Here is a 20441-nt window from a genome sequence, read left to right as displayed (position 1 = left end):
TGTTCCTTCAGCTGCCCCGTCCCAGGAAGACGGGTCTCACGGACGACGGCAATGTTAATTTGGAGTCTTGATAGCTCACATGATACGGTTGCAGTTCTTCTTTCCAGACGGTCACTCAGCTAGGCCTGAAACCTGAAGTCACATGGGTGAAGCCAACCCTTGTAAAATTCACCTTAAAAGGTATTCGTTTTGAGGAACAAAGGGAGGGTCTTTTCAGGACGGGACTAGAGACAACAACATCAGCCTGGTCTCTCGTCAGCCACACAGTGCAACAAAAAGCCATCTTGAATTCCAGCAAAGCTGAGAGAGAGCGCGATCACAGAAACATCACAGAAACAATCCAGCAAGTGGCTGTGGAAACAAGCCCAGCCAGGCAAGGTTGGAGCCCTGCTGCTAATTCTATACTTCAATTTGGTGCAGCAGAGAACTGAAAGTGACCCACCACCTCCAGTCTGAAGTTTAACCACAAGAAAAATACTAACACCCAAGCCTGCAACTTTAAAAGAAACTATCCTCTGAGAAGCTTCAACAGGTATACCATGAATCCCGAACACCCACGTCACTTCAAAACACTTGCCCTTTTCCTCTTTATCTATCTATTCGTGTGTGTGTGTGTTTACATATGTGAGTGAATGCATGTGTGTGCGGTTGTGATTATTTTGGGAAACATGTAAAAATAATTTTTAAAAATTTGTTTTTGGGGATGTGGGCATCGCAGGCCAGGCCAACATTTATTGCCCATCCCTAATTGCCCTTGAGAAGATGGTGTTGAGATGCCTTCTTGAACCGCTGCAGTCCATATGGGATAGGTACACCCACAGTGCTGTTAGGAAGGGAGTTCCAGGATTTGGACCCAGTGACAGCGAAGGAATGACGATATAGTTCCAAGTCAGGATGGTGTGTGGCTTGGAGGGGAACTTGCAGGTGGTGGTGTAGCCATGCATGTGCTGCACCTGTCCTTCTAGGTGGTAGAGGTCACGGGTTTTGAAGATGCTGTCTAAGGAGCCTTGGTGTGTTGCTGCATTGTGTCTCGTAGATGGTACACACTGTTACCACTGTGCGTCGGTGGTGGAGGGAGTGAATGTTTATGCATGGGGTGCCAATCAGGTGGGCTGCTTTGTCCTGGATGGTGTTGAGCTTCTTGAGTGTTGTTGGAGCTGCATCCATCCAGGCAAGTGGAGAGTATTCCATCACACTCCTGACTTGTGCCTTGTAGATGGTGCGCAGGCTTTGGGGAGTTAGGAGGTGAGTTACTCGCCACAGGATTCCTAGCCTGCAACCTGCTCTTGTAGCCACGGTATTTATATGGATACTCCAGTTCAGTTTCTGGCCAATGGTAACCCCCATGATGTTGATTCAGCAATCGTAATGCCATTGATTGTCAAGGGGCGATGGTTAGATTCTCTCTTGTTTGAGATGGTCATTACCTGGCACTTGTGTGGCGCGAATGTTATTTGCCACTTATTAGCCCAAGCCTGGATATTGTCCAGGTCTTGCTGCATTTCTACACGGACTGCTTCAGTATCTGAGGATTTGCGAATGGTGCTGAACATTGTGCAGTCATCATCGAACATCCCCACTTCTGACCTTATGATGGAGGGAAGGTCATTAATGACGCAGCTGAAGATGGTTGGGCCTAGGACACCACCCATAGGAACTCCTGCACTGATCCCCTGGAGCTGAGATGATTGGCCTCCAACAACCACAACCACTTTCCTTTGCGCTAGGTACGACTCCAACCAGCAGAGAGTTTTCCCCCTGATTCCCATTGACTGCAGTTTTGCTAGGGCTCCTTGATGTCATATTCGTGTCAAATGCTGCCTTGATGTCAAGGGCAGACACTGTCACCTCAACTCTTGAGTTCAACTCTTTTGTCCATATTTGAACCAAGGCTGTAATGAGCTCCAGAGCTGAGTGGCCCTGGTGAAACCCAAACTGAGCGTCACAGAGTAGGTTATTGCTAAGCAAGTACCGCTTGATAGTACTGTTGATGACATCTTCCGTCACTTTACTGATGATCGTAAATAGACTGCTGGGGCGGTATGGGCTGGGTTGGATTTATCCTGCTTTTTGTGTACAGGACATATCTGGGCAATTTTCCACATTGCCGGGTAGATACCAGTGTTGTAGCTGTACTGAAACAGCTTGGCTAGGGGCACGGCAAGTTCTGGAGCACAGGTCTTCAGTACTATTGCTGGAATGTTGTCAGGGCCCATAGCCTTTGCAGTATCCAGTGTCTTCAGTCGTTTCTTGATATCACGTGGAGTGAATTGAATTGGCTGTAGACTGGCATCTATGGTGCTGGGGACTTCAGGAGGAGGCAGAGATGGATCATCCACTCGGCACTTCTGGCTGAAGATTGTTGTAAATGCTTCAACCATATCTTTTGCACTGATGTGCTGAGCTCCCCCATCATTGAGGATGGGGATATTTGTGGAGCCACCTCTTCCAGTCAGTTGTTTAATTGTCCACCACCATTCATTACTGGATGTGGCAGGACTGCGGATCTTAGATCTGATCCGTTGGTTGTGGGATCGCTTAGCTCTGTCTATCGCATGCTGCCTACCCTGTTTGGCACGCAAGTAGTCCTGGATTGTAGCTTCACCAGCTTGACACCTCATTTTGAGGTATGTCTGGTGCTGCTCCTGGCATGCCCATCTGCACTCTTCAGTGAACCAGGGTTGATTCCCCCGGCTTAATGGTAATGGTAGAGTGGGGAATATGCCGAGCCATGAGGATACTGATTGTGGTTGAGTACAATTCTGCTGCTGCTGATGGCCCACAGCGCCTCATGGATGCCCAGTTTTGCATTGCTAGATCTGTTTGAAATCTATCCCATTTAGCATGGTAATAGTGCCACACAACACGATGGAGGGTGTCCTCAATGTGAAGATGGGACTTTGTCTCCACAAGGACTGTGCGGTGGTCACTCCTACCAATACTGTCATGGACAGATGCATCTGTGGCAGGCAGATTGGTGAGGACGAGGTCAAGTATATTTTTCCGGCTTATTGTTTCCCTCACCACCTGCTGCAGACCCAGGCTAGCAGCTATGTCCTTTAGGACTCGGCCAGCTCAGTTAGTCGTGGTGCCACCGAGCCACTCTTGGTGATGGACATTGAAGTCCCCACCCAGTGTACATTCTGTGCCCTTGCTACCCTCAGTGCTTCCTCCAAGCTCCAAGGGGTGTTCAACATGGAGGAGTACTGATTCATCAGCTGAGGGGGTGGGGTAAGTGGTAAGCAGCAAGAGTTTCCTTGTCCATGTTTGGACCAGAGAGGGAGAGAGAGAGCATGGTGGGAGCAGAGCTTTACAAAGTGCGCCAAAAGGACAGTCGGAGACCAGAGAGAGAGAGAGAGAGAGAGGGCAAGCACGGCGGGAGCAGAGTTTTAAAAAGCACGCCAAAAGGAGAGTCAGAGACCAGAGAGAAAGAGCACAAAAAGGTCAATTGGTCACCCTCTATGCTGTATCATTCTGTAATAATGGGTGTATGAGATAAGCTTGTTCTAGACATTATATATGCCAGAATTTCATTTCCCTTATAAGCCAGGACATCACAATTCATTTTTTGTGAACATTTCAGAAATTGTTAACAGTCTCTGAGATAACTGTTTCAAGAAGAAAATATATATAGGCCTTTTAAAACCCAGGTGCATCCCAAAGCTTTTTTTATACAGCTGAAGTATTTTTGAACTGTTGTATGTAGGAAACATGGCAGCCAATTTGCACACAGCAAACACCCACAAGCAGAAGTGTGATATTGACTAGATAGTTGTTCTTTTAAGGTATTTGTTGAGGGATAAATATGGGCCAGGACACCAGGGAAACTCCCCTGCTCTTCTTTATAATAGTGACATGGGATCCTTTTAAAAGGAGACTTGCATTTATATAGTGCCTTTCACAACCTCAGGACATCTAAAAGCGTTTTACAACCAATTGAAATGTCAGCACCATTATCCACCCATCCAAGAGGGCAGTTGAATGCATGGTTTAACGCCTCATCCGAAATATGTCGCCTCTGACAGTGCACTGGAGTATTGGCCTAGATTTTTTGCTCAGGTCCCAGACAACGTATCCGCTACGCTACACAGGTGCATGGTCAAAGTTCCTGCGTGGGCCTTGTGGAGAAATAACATTTGTTCGTGGCTGCACATAAAAATTTAAAGCACTCAGGTACTGACAAAAACAGGCTGTGCAGTGAATGCTGGTGTTAACTAAATTTTAAAGGGAACATTTGTCCCTGGAGTAGAACTTGAAGCCATACCCTTTGGCTCAGTGGCGAGTATGCTACTGCTGAGTCACAGCTGATGCCTCAGGGATTTGCTTATATTATGTGTTAGAATAGGCTTCAACTCATGCCTTCAGATTGGGTTCAAATCCATCTTCATGCATCATATATGCCCGGGTGGTTTGTAAATTAACATTGCTGATTCTTTTTGTTCTCCATGAATAGGTGTATTCTGGATATAGGTTCATCATTGCAGCCTATGAGAAGAAAATACCAATTGCGTTACTGAACATTGGAGTTACCAGAGCAGATATACTGGCCACTCTGAAAATTAGTGCTCGATGTGGAGAGGCACTGTCATGTATTCTTCACCTTTGACACTGTTGTGCTGCAAACTGGAAAACCCCCGATAATGGTATATATAAAAATGGTTTTATTGTGAGGAACAAATTATCCATGTATTAGTAGGTATGCGAAGCATAGGAGTCTTTAACTTCTCTTTCAGGGATTGTCAGTGGCACACAGTTCACTAACGATAGTAATTGGTTACAAGTACAATGATTAATATGATAGGTACTCTCTTCACCACTATTGGTTTTTGTTATGCATTGATTTAACATTCATTTGAAACAGATGTCCAGAGAAGATAGTTGGAATGAACTGACACTTTGTAAAAGTTGGATTATTATCTGTTAAAAAGGGGGATTGAGGATTACAGAGACATTAATATCACTGCTTAATTTGCATTTTTAAGAGGCATTCGGGTTGTTCCTTAAGATAGGGAAACAATAGGTGGTGGGGGAGCGGGTGGAAATGAGTAGAGGATTCAATGATATAATAATCATACATAACACTGTTTGGTGTGAACTTAATGAGCCAAATAGTTTTTTTCTCTCTCTAGACTTTATGTACTTAAAAGAAAACTCACCTGGGAAATTCATCTGTTTTAATATTTACCCATTTCTAACTTAGCCTGCAAACATTCTTGTAATTAACGATGAAATAAGTATTTCTTTCTCTCTGTTGGTCTAATAACTGTGCAGTTTAAAACCGAGCAATATGAGGTGCTGCCCTGTGACCGTGTGGGTTTCCGCCGGGTGCTCCGGTTTCCTCCCGCAGCCAAAGACTTGCAGGTTGATAGGTAAATTGGCCATTGTAAATTGCCCCTAGTGTAGGTAGGTGATAGGAGAATGGTGGAGATGTGGGGTTAATGTAAGATTAGTATAAATGGGTGGTTGTTGGTCAGCACAGACTCAGTGGGCCGAAGGGCCTGTTTCAGTGCTGTATCTCTAAATAAATAAATAAATCAACCTCTAGAGAAATATGAGTTTTATGAAGTTAAAATGCAGTAGAATGAAGTCACAATACACAGTGGCCACTAGATGGAATTTTATTTATTTTTATTTTATGTACTGTATGTATTTACTTAACTTGAACAACAGCTTTAAAGAGACAGGCCACAGGCTATCCATTAGCAGTGCCATGGGAGTATTTTTTTAAAAACTTACATGTAATTTACAGGGAATACCCCTGCAAGGGCAGTAATTTGAAGGTATACAGAAAACATAGCATTTGTGGTGCTAGTACCTGTGGGTTTTTATCCCCAACTTCTCACACTGGTATATTTTCCATACACCTCAGATGTATCTAGTGTTTATAAAGATCCAGAATGCTTTCCTGAGAAATGGAGTGCAATCATTATCAAGTTGTTGGAAGATTCCTTTTAAGGAAATGGGAAAAAAAGATACGTGGCCCATAAAGTCTATTCTTTCAACAGATCACATATGACTCTCTTGCCATGCATGGCCTCCAACTTATTTAACGACATAAAGGAACTCAATAATCATAAGCACTTTCTTAAAGATCAGACTCTTTTAGATTTCTTACTGACCCCGAACGGCAATCCAGCATCAACAGCTTATTCAACGATCGCCAGGTACATTTCATACATAGTAGTCATACAGTCTCTCCCAACATGAGACAGGAATGTTAATATTCTGAAAGGTGTTTGATCAACTGTGGTTATTATCTGTCACGTTGTTCTTAGTCAGATATTAATTTACTTTTTAAAGGAGTCAATGCATTAGCTACTTTTCTAGAATCTACTCCCCTTAAGTAATGCTATCAAGGAAAACAGAATATTCAAATCTGCTCTTGACACTTGTTCATTTTGTACTCAAATTCTCGAGTCATCGTCAAGGCCACCAATTTTATGGTGACTGAAATTTTCTGGGATTTTTTATTGGTGCTTTGGGGATAGCAGCTATGTAGCACATTGAAATAGCTTTAATTTGATGCAATCTTTTTACTGTGAGTGTAGTGTATATTCAGTGCAATGATATTTGCCAACCTACCTCAAACAGATGACTCTTAAAGCACTTTAAATATTAGTGAGAACCTTCAGAATCTTGTTTATCCTCAACTGTCAAACATGTAATCATAGAATCATACAACACAGGAGGCCATTCAGTCCATCATGCTGTGCTTGTGAACTAAATATTTTTAATATTGATAAAAGAAAAAGACCTGCATTTATATAGCACCTTTCACAACCACTGGATGTCTCAAAGCATTTTACATTTCAAAAATGCTTCATTGGCTGTAGTCAACATCCAGATCATCCTGGACAACATCCAGGCTTGGGCTGATAAATGGCAAGTAACATTCGTGCCAGGCAATGATCATCTCAAACGAGAGAGGATCTAACCATTCCCATTGATGTTCAATGGCATTACTGTCAGTGAAAACCCTCATTATCAACATCTTGAGGGTTACCATTGACCAGAAACTGAACTGGACCAGCCACATAAATACTGTAGCTGCAAGAGCCAGTCAGAGGCTGGGAATTCTGTGGCGGGTAACACCTGACTCCCCAATACAAGTCAGGAGTGTGATGGAATACTCACCACTTGCCTGGATGAGTGCAGCTCCAACAACACTCAAGAAGCTCAACACCATCCAGGACAAAGTAGCCCACTTGATTGGCACCCCATCCACCACCTTCAACATTCAGTCCCTTCTTCACTGACACACAGCAGCAGCAGTATCATCCACAAGCTGCACTGCAGCAACTCACCAAGGCTCCTTTGACAGCACCTTCCAAATCCGCAATCTCTACCACCTAGTAGAACAAGGGCAGCAGATGCATGGGAACACCACCATCTGCAAGTTCCCCTTCAAGCTTCACACCATCCTGACTTGGAACTGTATCACCATTCCTTCACTGTCACTGGGTCAAAATCCTGGAACTCTCTTCCTAACAAGGACTGCAGTGGTTCAAGAAGGCAGCTCACCACCACCTTCTCAAGGGCGATTAGGGGTGGGCAATAAATGCTGGCCGAGCCAATGATGCCCACATCCCATGAATGAATATAAAAAAGTCACTGTTGTAATGTCGGAAATGCGGCAGTCAGATTGTGCACAGCAAACTCCCACAAACAGCAATGTGATAATGACCATATAATCTGTTTGTATGATGTTGATTGAGGGATAAATATTGGCACACCTGTGTAAACATTTTATGGGAATTAGTATTCATTTTATTTGCAAATGAAACTATTGTTAAAGAATCTCAGATTTCTTGCTCCAGTTTTTATTTGACACACCAACATGTACAAATAAATGGCACAGCCTATCATTGTACATGTTCTGTGACCAACACAACCTCAGCGATTCAGCAAAGCAGGAGGAATCTAGGATTAAATTTGCAAGAATCATTGACCAAGCTGCAGTGTCAGGAGCTGAGTCATACGCTTACTGTGGGGTCACTCAATAGCAATCCTGCCTTGCTTGAAAGGACAGAGGTAAATTCTAGTCATTTAACTCTTCTCAAGGTTGAGATCAGTTAACTGTGCATAGCTCCTCACTAGCTTAATACATCTTTACAAGGAGTTATGAGGACTTTTGTAATAAATCCTTGATCATCCAATGCATATATGCGTCTGCCATAATGCTTTGTAACCTACATACTAAAATACATTTTCAAATCTCAAGATTGAGATACTGTACTGGTGCGTTACCTGAACTGCTTTCAACCATCCTCTCCATACCATTTCCCTGATCTCACTCCCTGTTAATCAGGGAACTCTTGTTTGTAGGGAGGATGTGCTATGTTAGGTTTTGGAGGGCAGTACGTCTGTATTTCCACATTGTTCTTTATGCACAGCACTGGAATCCCCTGAAGAGCCATGTAAAAGTGAAAAATTGTATGGCGTCATGCACACTTTACCCATTCCTAGAATCTAATGGGAGCAGGGTTTGGCATGGAATAAATTCACATTTACTTTGTCTATTTTCTGTCTTCAAATCTTCCCTCTCAATTTTCTCCCACTTACATTTCTGATCTTCAAATATTTTTGTCCAAAGTTGAGAATCTCCAGGGTCTTAGCACTTACTGGGATCAGGAATACTGCAAAAATACATATTAGATAAATAAAATTGCATATGACACTATGTAGGCATTAAAGTTGTGCACTTTGTCTATGACTAGCATTAAAAAACTTGTATTCCAAATTTTGCAACTTGTTTCTGCTAATAAATTATGACAAAACACTCAAATTTCAAGCTGTATGTCTGCAGGCTGTTCTGTCAACCTTGCTGTTACTAACTGTGAAATCCATAAAGTATACCCTTTGCTCATTTAAAAAAAAAAAGATTTTTTTGTAATATTTTTGTTCCAAAATTAATGAAGTGCTGACATCTCAGTGTATCTTGTTTCTTGCAGAGAGCTACATGTTGCACAAGTAGCATGAAGTGGCTATAGGGAACTCTAACAGAGTTTTAAGCTGTATTGCTAAGACCATTTTGTACAAAATAATGAGAACTATCTTAGGCTAAGTAAGGCTCTGACCAGTAGTATATCTGCACTTGCAGTTTGGCATCTAGTTTTGGTTACCATGGATGAATAGACTTTGGGGAAAAGGTGCAGTGAAGGATAACCAGAATGATACTAAACCTTAGAGCTCTCAGGATAAGGTAGATGAACTTGCGGCACAAAATAGAAATAAATGGTTTATATCTAATTGCCATTACAGAGACAAGGTTACAAGGAACCAATGTTGGGAAATAAATATTCCAGGGTACACAATATTTTGAAAAGACAGACAGAATGGCAAAGGAGTAGGGGTGGCCTTGATAGTAAAGGATGACATAGGGGGCATTAGTGAGAATGAACCTTGGCTCGTAAGATCATGCATAGAATCAATATGGGTGGATATTAGGAATAGCAAGAGTCAGAAAACACTGGTAGGAGTAGTTTTTAGGCCCCCTAAAAGTAGATATACTGTTGGACAGAACATTAAACAAGAAATCATTGGAGACATGTAATAAAGGCAATGTAATAATTGTGGGGGACTACAATTTTCATATAGACTGGACAAATCAAGGTAGTTTGGAAGATGAGTTTGTGGAATGTTTTGTGACAGTTTCCTGGAGCAATATGCTGTGGAATCAAATAGGGATAAAGCTATTTTAGACCTAGTATTGTGTAATGAGGCAGGGTTAATAAGTAATCTCATAGTAAAAGATCCGCTGGGAAATAATGATAATACAATTGAATTCCATGTTAAGTTTGAAAGCAACATACTCCAATCACAAACAAAAATCTTAAACCTAAACAAAACCAATTACATAGGTATGAGGAGAGTGCTGGTTGAGGTTCATTGGGTAAGTAGACTGAAAGGTACAGCAGTAAATAAACAGTGGGAAACATTTAAAGAAACAATTCAAGATGATCAACAAAAATATATTCCATTGAAAAATAAAAACTAAGCAAGGAAGATCCATTTGTGGCTTACTCAGGAAGTTAAGGAGAGGATCAGATTAAAAGAAGAGGCTTATAATTATGCAGAGAATAGTAGCAAGTCTGAGGTTTGGGAGCAAAGAGCCACCAAAAAGTTCATATAAAGGGAAAAAAATCGAATGAGAACAAACTAGCTAGGAATATTAAAACAGATTGTAATAGCTTTTACAAGTATATAAAAAGAGAGAGAGTAGCTAAAGTAAACGTGGTCCCTTAGAAGCAGAGATGGGAGAAATTACTATGGGGAATGAGGAAATAGCAGAGAAATTGAATATTTCATGTCTGTCTTCACAATAGAAGACATAAGTTACGTACCAGAAATAGAGGGTAACTTAGGGGCTAAAAAGAGTGAGGAAATTAAGGTAATTAATATTAGTAGAGAAAAGGTATTGGAGAAACTTGAGAAAGTAAAATCCAACAAATCCCTCAGGACGACATCCTAGGGTTCTAAAAGAGATAGCTATAGAGATAGTGGATATGCTGGCTATGATTTTCCAAAAAATGCCTGGATTCTGGAACAGTACCAGCAGATTAGAAGTTAGCAAATGTAACACCTCTGTTCAAGAAAGGAGGGAGAGGAAAAACAGGGAACTACAGGCCAGTTAGTCAAACATCAGTGATCGGGAAAGTGCTGGAATCTATTATTAAGGAAGTCTTAACAGTGCATTTGGTCTCACGGAATCAAGGGAGCGAGTGAGAAAGTGGAGTTGAAGCCCAAGACCAGCCATGAGTGTATTGAATGACAAAGTAGGCTCGATGGGCTGTATGGTTTACACCTGCTGCTATTTCTTATGGTCCAAGAATTAGGGTTTTTACTAAAGAGAAATACAAGCCAGTAGGGAATACAGTTGAGATTTTTAAAGTCATGCAGATCTTGGATACATTCTGGTTTGATAGGCAATTTGAAATTGATAGGGATGGTCCTGTCTATAAAATCTGTAAGCAGAGTTAGGTTAAATGTTGGAAAGTTTTTTTTAAATCAGAGTACCATCAGTCTGATAAACGGAGATACGTTACAAGTAAGGAGTTGTTACAGTCCTTTTAAGTGGAAACATTTGGGGTGGGGTTTTGAGGAAAGTGTTAGTAGCGCTGGAAAGAAAGGTTGTACTAAGGAATCCATTTTATGTTAAAAGTTTAAAAAGTTCCAGTTTCTTTATAATCTGCTACAGCAGCCTTTTGGAACATGTCTAAATAAGGCTAGACTCTCAAAGCCTTGGGCCTCCCTTCCTTGCCAATGATTTGTGGTGAGCTGCTTATTCTTTGTGTAGCTTTGAAATGCAAGAGTATGTAACACAAAGTTAGAAAGACCAAGCGTTGCTTCTGAGCTTAAGTGATCGTAAAAGGTCTTCCACAGCCTTCTTATGGCCACGTGTGTTGTCTGAGTATAATTTCTTCAAATTTAATTCACCTTAACCTGGCATCTTGTACTCTCATTTCTGGCACAAGGCCAATGACTGCAGACTTTATTCTGACATTAGGACTTCATTGGCAGAGGCAATGGGAAGAAATCAACAATTACAACTTGCATTTAGACACTACACTTTACATAAATAAAAATCCCAAAGGTGCTTCAGAGGCGTGATTTAAAAAAAAAGGATGTCAAACCAAAGGAGATATTGGAAAGGGTGACCTAAAGCTTAATTAAAGAGTCAGGTATTAGGTAGGGTCTTAAAAGAGGAGATGGAAAGGCGGAGGGGTTTAGGCCAGGTAATTTAGAGCATGGGGCCGACATGTGTGAAGGCACAGTTAAAATGGTGGGGCAAGGGAGTAAAATGGACAAGAGGCCAGTCAGAGATATGGAGGGTGAGGCCATGAAAGGATTTAACCAATAGTATGAGTATATCATTAAAGGTGTTGGGGGACCAGAAGTCAATGTATGTTAATGATGACAGGGTGATGGTTGAGCAGGACTTGGTTTAAGATAATGTTCAGAATTTGTCACCTGTACTTACTCCATCCCATTGCTCATTGTGTTCCCCTACCCTTTCACACTCTCAACATAATTACCCTCACCCCCTCTTCTTTGAATGATCCAATGAACGCTCTCCTTCCCCCATTCCTTGTCCTACTCCTGCTCCTAATTCGTATACACGTATGTTCACTCAGCTTATGCTTAACTCTTCCCGGCCAATGGGTGGCAAGAGGCCAGATGCCCCCTCCTCTTGAACCAGTTGCTTTCTCCTATTCCTTCTCAACATTTTCCCACAAAGCAACTTTGCTTGCTTTCACAAAAAATAAATCAAATTAAAATGAGGGGAAAATCTTGTGCATCTTTCTTCGTTTTCCTAAGTTTTAGAAATTAGAATGTCCACATCATGACATTTTCCAACCACCAGGTGGTGATCATCAGTTGGCTTCAAAATTCAGCATTTTTTGAAAAGAGGTAACATTAAATAAAGAAAATCTGAGATCCTATTAATCATTTATGTTCCATTCTAAAAAGTCCCAATTTTGCCTACTGAATCCCTCATCATTTTAAATACCTTCAGAGCACCATTCAACCATCTAAAGTCAAGGGAATACAGGTCAAGTTTATGCAACCCAGCATTATAATTTATCCTTTTAACCCTGGGATGAGTCTGGTGAATCTGCACCGTACACCTTCCAAGGCCAATATATATTTGAGGTTGAGTGCCCAAAATGTGGAGTACTCCAGATGGAATCCAACCAAAGCTCTGTATAACTGCCTGTTGAAAATTCATATATACATTTGTCGATAAAACAGATTTCTCAGAGTTCCAATGATTTTTCTTTGACCCATAGCATAAAATTCTTCAGTGATATTGCAGTAACTCCAGCACATCTTTTGTTACTGAATATATTAGAGGTTGAGAGAGGAGAGTCAAATCTGGTTTTGCCTCTGAAGCATCCTAATCTCCTTTAAATATTGTGTTAATTTATAATTTCTTTGAGAGATATTCATAGTACAGGACTCACCAGTAGAATCAAGGTACTTATTATAATGAACATCTGCTTCATTAAATTCACATGACCACTTTCCTACATGGATTTAAATTTAATCTATCTTCAGGTCAATGGCAAAGAATTTCTGTCCACAGAGTCAGATCATTTTGTCAATAAAAGCAAAGGATATAGAGCACAAAACACGAGCATTTGCATGGACAATATAGGTTCACAACATTAACAAAAATTGGGTCTTTTCTCGCTGGAACAGTTACAAATTACAGGGTGATATATTAGTGTTTAAAATTATGAATGGATGGGACAGTGTAGCTAGAAGCTGACTGTTTCAAGCAATTGAAGGGTCTGGAATGAAGGGCGATAGATACAAGATTAAATATGAGATTTATAAAAGGAAACTTCTTTACACAGGAAGTCGCGATGTTTGAATTCACTTCCCAGGTTAGTGGTTGAGACGGAAATGAAATCAACATTCAAGATTAGATTAGATAGGTGGATGTAGGAAAAGAAGTTGAAGAGATATGGGAACAGGATAGGTAAACTTCATTCGAATAATATACTTGCGTGGAGGATAAACACCAGCAGAGACTGGGTGGGGCAAATGGCCATTTTCCATGCTATAACTTGGAAGTATTTCTCTTATTTTCGCTTTTTTTCCTCCATGGGACTACACATCACACACAACTTTATACCTCATTAATGCTGCTCTGAGCTAAATATAAAAAAGCAAACATAAGCAGATAGGGCCAGTTCTTTTTCTCTCCTCTCCTTCACCCTCACCATAGTGGCACTGGTCTCTGCTCAGCAGCTCACAATAGCTCAGATTAGGGACTCAATATAGGAATCAAACCTGCATCCTGTCACCCTGCAGCACACCAACACATATAGTGTTAAGTAGAGTTTAAAAATATACTGAGTAATACCATTGAAACTTGATGGACATGAGGAAAACAAATCTTCAGTCCAGAAATACTGTGACCAAAATAGGAGACCATTCAATACTGTGATAGTTGCAAGTGAGTGGGCATCATACAGAGTCATAACACAAGAGGCTGCCATTCGGCCCATTGAATCCATGTCAGTTCTCTGTAGAGCAATCCAGTCAGTCCCATTCCCTGCTCTATCCCCATAATAAAAGGCCTGCTTGGGTCTGCAAAAGAAACCCGAGCCGAGCCTGAGTCCTTTGATTTGTTCCTACGCCCGACCTGACCACCGGCATGAAGTTGATTATGTTAAAGAGGTTGTGCTCTACCTTGGATGGAATCGCTCACTGCAGACTAGTGCGGAGTCTGGATCACGTTTCCCGCCTTGATGTCCTGGCTGTCACTGTGTCTGACCCAATCCAAGTCTGAATGGCTGATCCGGAAGAGCAACCCGACCTGAACCCAGCACGTCATTGGGACCAGACGGGTTTGGGTCGGGTAGCCATGTTCTACCCCATAACCCTGCAAGTTTATTTCCCTCAAGTGCCTATCCAATTTCCTTTTGAATATGTACATTAAAAATTGTACATTGATGCGCCAATGTGTCATTAATACAAGTACACATATTCAGCATTGTTGTGAAAATATAGATTTCGGGTAATTCATTAAATGAGCCAGACATAATATACTGAAATGCAAGATTGCAGAATATAAAACAGAATTGAATTCATTCATTTAAACACTTTGGCACAACCCTTCAGATAAAACCAGATTTTGTATCAATGAGTGGACTTAAAGCTTGCTTAAAAAGTCCTCAAAACCATTTGGAAATCCTTAAAAGCATTTACATTTATCATTGATTTAGTTTTGTTGCTGAATACTACAGACCATTACATAAGAAAAGATCCTTTTCAGTATCTCTTTCAGACAGTGGTTTCCAAAAGGGTACACACCCTTTGGAAGTTTGTGATTGATTCCCAAGAGTTCTGCAAGTGAAGCAGTGAAGGAAGGCAATATCTAAGAAGCATCTTTAAGATTATACCAAGAAAGAAGTAGGGTGGTCTGCTGGCCAGGGGATGAACTATAAAAGCTGATAATGGATTTCAAAAGTGCTGTAATCAGGAATTAATCTGTGAGGATTTAACTCCTTAATCACAACAGGATCAGACATGATAAAAGTTCAGTTGTGAAGTTACGTGCTGAGACAAAGTCGAAACAGGTTTATTAAGTTTTATCCAAACTATGGCAATAAACTTAGGCAGCGATTTACAGTCTAATGCAGGCTATATACTTCCTGTATTAGTCCTGGAAGGGGAGAGCAAATCTTCTCTTGCAGCTTTTGTTCTTTGAACTTTTCTTTTCTGTTTCTCTCTTGTTTCTGGTTCTCTCCACTGCACAGACCTACCAGTTGGGTCTCTTTTATCCTGGCTCTTATCCAATTAACCCCTTCCAACGCCCAGTCATGTTCATCCCCGTGGCTATCATGCCCTTTGCAAGCCTTTCTTGAACAATCAGGTATTGTTCATGTGACTGTTAACAACCTTACATAATGCCTTCCAATACAACAGTCTTATTCTCTGCGTCTCAAGGTGCCTTCTTACCAAAAGACCTGCTAGACAGTTCTCAGCCAGCTCTTCAAGGACTTAACGCTCCAGCTGCAGTTGTGTTGTTAGTTTGACACGATTTCCCACTGTCCCTATACTTTGGCATCTTTTGTATTATGCCCCATTTTTCTACTATATTATACTACAAGAGTTCTTTCGTCGTGTTAAATGTTTAATAATCTTACAAAACTCCCCCTTTGAGGGGAAGATAGCCTTATCAACCCCTCATTAATTATTTCTCAGCAAAGCTGCGAACTCTAAATGTTTTGTAACTCAATTTTCACACTAAACATCTCAAATAGCAAAGCATGATTATATCCATAAGGACAATAGAGGATTGGGCTAGTAGCATAAGCACAGAAAACATTTGAAGCCATTGGTGCTGACTAACATATGCAGCCTCCCAAGGATGTTCCCCTAACTTCTCTATTTTCATCTAGGTCCTGTTATTAATTTGTTTCATTCTTATGAGAATGAGGTTTCCTATGAAGTGGTAGTTCTTGCTATAATAGATTGGAGACTCAAAGACAATGGGGGTATAAGATGTTCAAATTGTGCAATGGCTTGGAGGACCTCACTCTGCAAAGACAGAGTGACCCTCGGTTCCATAATGATGTGTTCTTTCATGGGGAGTACAATGTAATTGCCTATTGTCATTGTTGGTGTGGGCTTAAAACAGAAGGTCAACCATGGAAATGCAGCAATGTTTATACCCCCATGTGACGTGACTCGGGCATTAGTTGTTACTCAATAAGTCCCCATCTGGAGATGTACAGAATTCCTGCAGCATTATTTTCAGGGTTCTATTCCCTCTTTCCACCACTCCCGAAGATGAGTAAAAACCTTCCCATTAAAGTGTGACCCTTGATTACTATCGACCTGCACTGTTACTCCCCATCTGCTGATCACCTCACTCAATAATGTTCTAAACTATTAGTACATAAGTAGATATAATTTAAGCAACCAATCATGCATAGACTTAAAAGATTCTCCAGCTCTCTTCATCTGCATCAAACTTGTGGATAATTTTTCCTAAATACTATTTCTTCCTAATCTTCAATGGTCCCAATCCAAATCCTGTATCCCTTTTACTTTAATTTTACTCCCTCTGACTGTGAATAGTGTTTAATTCTATCCTGATTACTTTAAAGTCAGTTTCTCTGAGTATGGAGTGTCAATGCCTTGATTTAAAAAAAAAAATTCTCTCACTCTACTGGCAACATTAACCATTTCATGTCCTGGTGTTTGTCAAGTATGTCGAGCATGTCTGAGACCTGTTCTTCAGTGCAGGTTCACCATGCATTTCTGCATGTTAGTTACTTCACACATGACAAATCACATCTGCACACTCATACTGGTATCCCAATATCATGCTACATATGTGCCATCCGATACAAGCTATTCTTGGACTTCCAGGTGATCTTATCAAAAGATCAAGGGGGTGGTGTTTGTCTGAGATCTTAGCTTATCTTTCCCTACATGGTCCCAAAATCTCAGATAGTGGCCAGACTATCAAATATGGTCTTCTTTAAAAAAGGTTCACAAGGATATAAATATATCCAAGAGAAACCTATCAATTACAATTCTTAACTACACTTCCCTAACTCTTACTAAAATATACATGAATATCAGGTTGATATATTCCACTGAATATTTTCCATTTCCTGTCTCTATTTCTCACCCTCTATCACTTACTCATCAAGTTTTACACAGCCCCTGAGTTACTCATCTCATTCATGAGCCCTGGAGGAACTTTACAGTCCAATACAATATTCTTGTAATATCTGGATTTCAGGCATTAACACATTATGTTTGTCTTGTGTTTGACATTTTAACATTTCACAATTATCCCAAATTCAAATGACAAGTGTTGTTGGACTGACAAGTTTGGTCAATATTCAATTTATTTCTCCCCAAAAGAAACCTTCTGTTTTTTTTTTTGATACTCAGAAACCATTCTAGACTGTTTTTTAGTTTTTATACAAAAGAAAATTTGATTATCCCTCTGAACTTCAGGTAAATTTCTCTTTTCATGCTTGAAATAGCAACTCATGAATTTATTTTATGAATTCAAATCTCAGAAATAATTATGCCTAGGCTTGGTGGTTTTGCATGATATTTTACATTAAAGACAGAAGTGCTTGCAACTAGTTTAGAGGTAATCTCAATATATCTCTCCTTCTCGAACACTTTATCTTGGAAGATAACAAATGGCCTGAATGGGTCAAGTCTTTGAAAAGAAAAGCCTTTAGTCTAAATCGTCACCATGCTGTTACATAAGTTTTAAAATTCTTTAATTTGTCCAATTTATCAATTTAGAGTCATGAAATTTAATAATGTCCAATATATAAATTTACACTCAGTGATAAGTTGCATGGTGAAATAAATTTGAAAAAACTGCTGTCAGCAGAAGGGGTTAACTTTGTTGCTTGTTTGAAAGGGGGCAGAGGAAACTTCTCTCATGCATGCAATTGCGTCACTTTACATAACTCTTTAAAAAAAACTCTCTCGATTAAAAATGAACTGAACTCCATTTTAAACTTTTTTTTCCCCAATTCTTTTCGGTATCTTTTCTTCAACTTTGCCCAAATTTTCAGGTTGAAAATAAAAATCATTAGTAACATTATCAACTTCAAATGAAAACATTTCCATCAGGGAATATATTATTTTACAATAAACTCCAAATGTTTCCAAACATTGCACAGTGGTTAGCACTGCAGCCTCACAGCTCCAGGGACCCGGGTTCAATTCTGGGTACTGCCTGTGTGGAGTTTGCAAGTTCTCCCTGTGACCGCGTGGGTTTTCACCAGGTGCTCCGGTTTCCTCCCACAGCCAAAGACTTGCGGGTTGATAGGTAAATTGGCCATTGTAAATTGCCCCTAGTGTAGGTAGGTGGTAGAGAATATGGGATTACTGCAGGGTTAGTATAAATGGGTGGTTGTTGGTCTGCACAGACTCGGTAGGCCGAAGGGCCTGTTTCAGTGCTGTATCTCTAAATAAAAAAAATTACATCTTTTTGTAAGAGGTTTCTAACCCAAAGATTTTTTTGGTACAGCAGAGATGAATAAACAACCAAATCACCTCAAATATCCCAAATTCCATTTACATCATTAACCATCGAAATTCAAAACTGCCAAGCTTTAGATGGGAGTCTTATTATCCATAATTAAAGACCCCTACATCCTTTATCATGACAAAGATTTTCATGTGACCAATGAAATTCAAGTTATTACAACAGGTTAGTTAACCGTAATAATTCCAATACTAATTAACTAAACAGAGCAGAATAGCATGTGCCTTTTTTTTTTAAAAAAAAGATAAATTACTCTTTTTTTTCTCCTTGTTCTTCAGTTTTATTCGTCATTTGGAAAGGTGGCTGAAGAAAAAGTTAGCTTTCACAGTTAAATAACACCTTCAACATTCCTACACCAAAGGGAGTTAGAGTGTGGAGCTTTGCCCATTTTGTGAGCCCCTTTAACAGTAGAAAAAGGGACAGACTGGACAGAAACTTTCCCATATCTCCTTTATTTATCCTTTTCCTCCCTTAAACCAATTTTCAATTCCTGATGTTTGCTTATTTGGAAAAACCTCATTCGGAAAAACAGTCAGTCAGGTATGTCTTTAAACTGCAGAAAATAAAAAAGCACTAGCTGTTTATTTTAAACACTAGTCCAATTAAAGCAAAGGGTTCTGAAACTTAATTGGATTTCTGCCAGACATCTTCAAGGCTGAAGTTTATCTCTTACGAAAAAAAACAGTGCAGTGCCTTTTCACAGTTGCAAAACTAAATTTCAAAATAAAAACACTACACCAGCATCGTTAATTTTAAAATTAATTCAGTTTTTATAATCCCATTTCTGGGTACACAATCTTATGAAATGAATGCTCTCGACAATCACATTCATAGCTTCAACTGGTTCAAAAATCTCATCAATATAAATGCGTATATACATAGAACACCCACAAATTTAAAACCACATCCAGGTCGATCAGGAATTCTCATACACCATTCACATACTACACCTTTTCTTCCCCCCCTCTTAGCCGGTTTAACTTTTGCTGTGGGCCCTTTTAACTTGTTTCTTCCTAGCCCTGTTCCAACTCTCTTCGCCAGCATTCAGACCAGAGATATTGTGCTGATGTAACGAAGCAGTCGCACATTTGTTACAGAGCCTCAAATCTCAGACCTACTGATAAGCCAGAAGGTTCCTTGCCTTCTCGACTTCAAGCGTTTTCTGACCTACCCTACCTTGGCTCTGTGGCTCCACTAGATGGCTTCCAATCGCTTACATTCTGGCATCCAGCCATTATCTCCTGTACTTCATTGATGGGTAGCCTATCTAACTTTTCTCGAAGACCAGTTTGACATCTTTGGACGGTATAATTATACAATATCTATTCTCGTGTAAGTGCCTTTGACCACTGGTGGGTCCATTAAGATCCTCACACTCTAATAATGTTCCCTTCCCGAGAAGTGCGTTGGCCAGACTTGCTAATCTCGAGATTCTTTCGTGTTCTCGAAGAGTTCGAAACCCATCTGGGCTGCAACTGTAACCAGAGTGCCTTGCCCTGTAATCTGAGAGGATTTAAACCCTTACAACGGGATCAGACGTGACAGAAGTTCAGCTGTGAAGCTACTTACGGTGACAAAATCAGAAAAAGTTTATTAAGTTTCATGCAAACTATGGCAATAAACTTGCGCAGTGACATACAGTCTAATGCAGGTTATATACTTCCTGTATTAGTCTTGGAAGGGGAGCGCACATCATCGCTTGCAGCTTTCGGTCTTGAGTTTTCCTTTCTGTTTCTCTCTCTCTCATCTTTTCTCTATTTTCTTGTTTCTGGTTCTCTCCACCTCACAGGCCTAACTGGTAGGGTCACTTTTATCCTGGCTCTTATCCATTTAGCCCCTCCCAGTGCCCAATCATGTTTACCCTTTGCATGCCTTTCTTGACCAGCTATTT

At 40.4% G+C, this 20441-nt stretch overlaps 1 protein-coding gene across 4 annotated transcripts in view; it reads left to right on the top strand.

The window, feature by feature from the left end:
* The window catches only part of sirt4 (sirtuin 4), a 74027-nt gene that overhangs the window by 14980 nt on the left and 38606 nt on the right, over positions 1–20441 (top strand). For 2 of the 4 annotated variants that reach the window (XM_068055308.1, XM_068055306.1), the window contains exon 3: positions 4454–4643. In XM_068055308.1, coding sequence (XP_067911409.1) covers positions 4454–4606 — 153 coding nt within the window. In that variant the 3' untranslated portion in view covers positions 4607–4643. Of the gene's footprint in view, positions 1–4453; positions 8853–20441 lie in introns of those variants that run through there. The other 2 variants (XM_068055305.1, XM_068055304.1) reach the window with 1 other exon arrangement.

Source organism: Heterodontus francisci, chromosome 23 (genome assembly GCF_036365525.1).
Source record: "Heterodontus francisci isolate sHetFra1 chromosome 23, sHetFra1.hap1, whole genome shotgun sequence".
Lineage (NCBI taxonomy): Eukaryota > Metazoa > Chordata > Chondrichthyes > Heterodontiformes > Heterodontidae > Heterodontus > Heterodontus francisci.
This window is presented reverse-complemented; position numbering and strand designations above follow the sequence as displayed.